Here is a 4,165-nt window from a genome sequence, read left to right as displayed (position 1 = left end):
AGGAGAGAGTGGGCTCAATCGGTCAGCTCAGATGCAAGTATGGTTGACAAGATGAACAAGTTTCCAAGCCTTTTACGATTTTTACTAAATCAAAAGAGAGCCATAGAATATGATTGTGCCGCACTTCGGGCTTACAACTCCAACACGGCAATGTCTAAAGCAGTCACGCACCACGCAACCGCGAGAGAATACACTGACGAAAGACAATCGAATTATTCTAAATGCTTGTTCCACAACAACGCTGAGCACTGGACAAGTGAATGTAAATTATATCTGTCCGAATCAGTAGATGGAAGAAAAAGAATGCTAAAGGAAAAGGGTGCGTGTTGGTCATGCTTGAAAAGAGGACATCGCATACATGATTGTAAAAGAAAAGGAAATTGTGGCATAAACGACTGCGCGGGAAAACATCATAGAACCATCCACGAGGAAAGAAAAGAAGTCACAGCATCAGCAAATATCTGCAGCAACTCACAAATCGATACATGTCTCCTGCAACTTCAAAGAATAAAAACAAAGAGAGGATATGTAAACATCATGTGAGACAACGCGGCTTCCATATCACTCATCACAAACAAAAAGGCACGGGAAGAGAAACTAAAGGGAATACGGGCAGAGCTGTCTATCGTAAAAGTGGGTGCGAAAAGCGAGAAGATTGCATCAGAAAAGTACCGGTTATGTCTCATTGACAAAAAAGGCCAAATTGTCGAGTTTGACATTTATGGCATCGACAAGATCACCTCAGACATTCAAAGCATAAATATTGATGGTATAGTGCAATTGTTCAAAAACGTTTCAAAGGAAGAAATTGTGCGCCCTACCGGAGCAATCAATGTCCTAATAGGCTGTGAATACGCTGGATTTCACCTTGAGAGAGAGCAAAACTCAGAACACTTGCTGCTTCTGAAGAATCACTTCGGCCGATGCATAGGAGGAACACACCCATTAATCAAGGAAACCAGTGTGAAACCTAATCTCAGTGATGTAAAAGTCCTTCATGTTATGAAAGCGAACGTAGAGGATTTCTACAACATCGAAAATCTTGGAATCGAGTGTAAACCCCGCTGTGGAGGATGTAAATGCGGGAGATGTCCCATTGGGAGTAAAGAGTACAGCATTAAAGAGGAAAGAGAACTTGAGCTGATCGACAAAAATCTCGAATATGACTATCAGGATGGTCGATGGATTGCAGAATATCCTTGGATCAAAAACCCTTCTGCCCTCCCAGATAACAGGCGAGTAGCCGTGGCAACGCTGATCTCTACGGAGAAAAGGCTCCTCAAGAACCCTCAGCACGCCAAAATCTACGATATGCAAATAAAAGATATGGTTGCAAGGGATGTTGCCCGTAAACTCAGTAAAAAAGAACTAAACAGTTACAAAGGCCCCATACATTATATCTCACATCATGAAGTTCTCAAACCAGATTCGAAGTCTACACCGGTTAGAATAGTGTTCAATAGTAGCACTAACTACATGGGCCATGTACTTAATGAATATTGGGCAAAAGGTCCAGATCTACTCAACAATCTAGTGGGAGTATTAATACGGTTTAGGGAGAACCAAGTAGCATTGATGGGTGATATCAGGAAGATGTACCATACCGTAAAGACGAAGCCAATAGATCAGCACACCCACCGATTCTTATGGCGAGATATGGACACGACGAGAGAACCAGATACATATATCATACAAAGAGTATCATTTGGTGATAAGCCATCAGGCACCATTGCGACAGTAGCCCTAAGAAAAACCGCTGAGATGGGAAGAGAAAGGTACCCACAAGCAACACAAATTATCCAAGATAATACTTACATGGATGACATCATTGACAGCACCGAGGACCTACCAACAGCGCAAACAATTGCCAGCGATATTGAGAATTTGATTAAGAAGGGTGGATTCCAAGTCAAGGGCTGGATATTTTCAGATGATCCTATAAATCAAGACAAAACGGCTATACCTAGCGAGCCAAATACATCGACAGAGAAAGTCCTCGGAATAATCTGGAATCCAGTCAAGGATTACTTATGCTTTGAAGTTAAACTAAACTTTTCACGTAAGAAACACAAGTTGCGCATCGAAACAGATTCAAAGACTAATCCGCTCCCCTACGAAATTCCAGAACAGCTAACGAAACGCATTATTCTTTCACAAGTTAATAGCATCTACGATCCACTCGGATTATCAGGACCTTTCACAGTGAGAGCGAAAATAATGATGCGTCAGATATGGGCAAGCGACATCAAGAAGAACTGGGACTGTCCTATTCCGGAGGAGAATAAGCGAGATTGGATAATGTTCTTCAAAGAACTACATGAGATGGACAATGTCAAATTTAAAAGATGCATGAAGCCACGTGATACAGTCCGAGATCCAATATTGATTATCTTTAGCGATGGATCCAGCCAAGCCTTCGGCGCATGTGCTTTCGTAAGATGGGAACTAAAGGGTGGCCTGTTTAAAAGTAGCCTGCTTCTGTCCAAAAACCGCCTTGCCCCGATTAAGAAGATGTCTATTGACCGCATAGAGCTATGCGGAGCAATAATCAACAAACGACTAAAAGTGCTCGTACAACAGCAGTGCAGATATCATTTCCAGAAATTCTACCATATCGTTGATTCACAAATAGTGCATGCTATGATTCAAAAGGATTCCTATGGTTTCAACACATTTGCCGCGACGTGCATAGGGGAAATTCAAGAAGGCACTGATCCTAAAGATTGGTACTGGGTCAAATGCGAGTATAACATTGCCGATTGGTTAACGAGAGGCAAGAAACCGAGTGAGCTTGGTTTTGGTAGTAGTTGGCAGGATGGACCCACATTCCTTAACCAACCCGAGAGTGAATGGGCAATAAGTCGTAATTACGCTGAACAACAATTACCGGACATGGTGAAAACCGTAAGAATTGCGACTGCAGTTATAAAGGACGATATAGTAACCAGAATTAACATAAACAATTATTCCAACTATAAGAGATTGCTACGATTGACAGCGCGAGTTTTGTCGATGTCGATGAAACCTACATTCTTTAATGTCAAAAGGGAACCCACTGCAGAAGATCTCATGAAGGCTGAAGATCTGTGGATCAAAGAAGCTCAGAGGAACTTGCAGGAAGAACTCAAGGCAGGAAAATACAAACGTCTATGTCCTCGCCTACGTAAAGATGGAATATATGTCGTGGGAGGTCGTGCCACCCGTTGGATGGAAATGAGTTACAACAAAAGCGAAGTTATATTATTATCCTATGGGCATCGCTTCTCACGTCTCTACGCAGAATATGTCCATAACTTTACATTACGGAGTATTACCAACTGCCAGTAAAATTCGCTCCAAATTCTGGATTACAAAGTTACTTAAGATGACGAAATCAATCAAATACAACTGTATCATATGCAGAAAGCTTGATAAAAAACTAAATGAGCAAGTAATGGGAGAACTTCCAGAGGAGAGACTCAAGCCCTCTCCAGCCTGGTATTGCACAGCTATTGACTTGTTTGGTCCCTTCAAGATTAAAGATGAAGTAAGAAAACGAACGACAGGAAAAGCGTACGGAGTTATCTTCAACTGCTTAGGAACACAAGCCGTGTATCTAGATCTTACAGTGGATTACAGCACTGAAAGGTTTTTAATGGTGTTGAGAAGATTTGTTTCATTAAGAGGTTATCCATTCAAACTTTCCTCCGATAACGGATCTCAGCTAGTTGCAGCTAATAAAGAACTGAAAAGTGTTACCAAAGGATGGGACTAGGAAGAATTAAAAGCATTCGGAAACATAGAAGGTTTCCAGTGGGAATTCACAACAGCTGATGCTCCCTGGCAAAACGGAGTTTCTGAGGCTCTTGTAAAATCAGTCAAAAGAGCTATTGCCGCAGCCATCCATAAAAGCATTCTGACCTTTTCAGAGCTACAGACAGTTTTATTTGAGATCGCAAATTTGATTAATGAGAGACCCATTGGCAGACATCCAACATCACCCGATGATGGAACATATTTATGTCCCAACGACCTTTTACTAGGAAGATCAACTGCCAGAGTGCCAAGTGGACCTTTCAAATTTACATCCAATGCACAACATCGATTTGCATTCATTCAACGCATCGTTAACAGCTTTTGGAAAAAATGGACAAGAGATTACTTCCCCAGCCTTATTATTAGACAA

The 4,165-nt window shown here is 41.6% G+C and overlaps 1 protein-coding gene across 1 annotated transcript in view; it reads left to right on the top strand.

The window, feature by feature from the left end:
- Window positions 1–3,327, top strand: part of LOC138009746 (uncharacterized) — a 3,432-nt gene extending 105 nt beyond the window's left edge. The window contains exons 1-2 of the mRNA XM_068856768.1: window positions 1–319; window positions 545–3,327. The exon at window positions 1–319 is cut by the window's left edge and continues 105 nt beyond it. Of these exons, the coding sequence (XP_068712869.1) occupies window positions 1–319; window positions 545–3,327 (3,102 nt within the window). The remainder of the gene's footprint in view (window positions 320–544) is intronic.
- The last annotated feature ends 838 nt before the right edge of the window (window positions 3,328–4,165 follow it).

This window comes from Montipora foliosa, chromosome 7 (assembly GCF_036669935.1).
Source record: "Montipora foliosa isolate CH-2021 chromosome 7, ASM3666993v2, whole genome shotgun sequence".
In the NCBI taxonomy this organism is placed as follows: domain Eukaryota; kingdom Metazoa; phylum Cnidaria; class Anthozoa; order Scleractinia; family Acroporidae; genus Montipora; species Montipora foliosa.
Note: the sequence above shows the minus strand (reverse complement) of the source record. Positions and strands in the feature narration are given on the sequence as shown.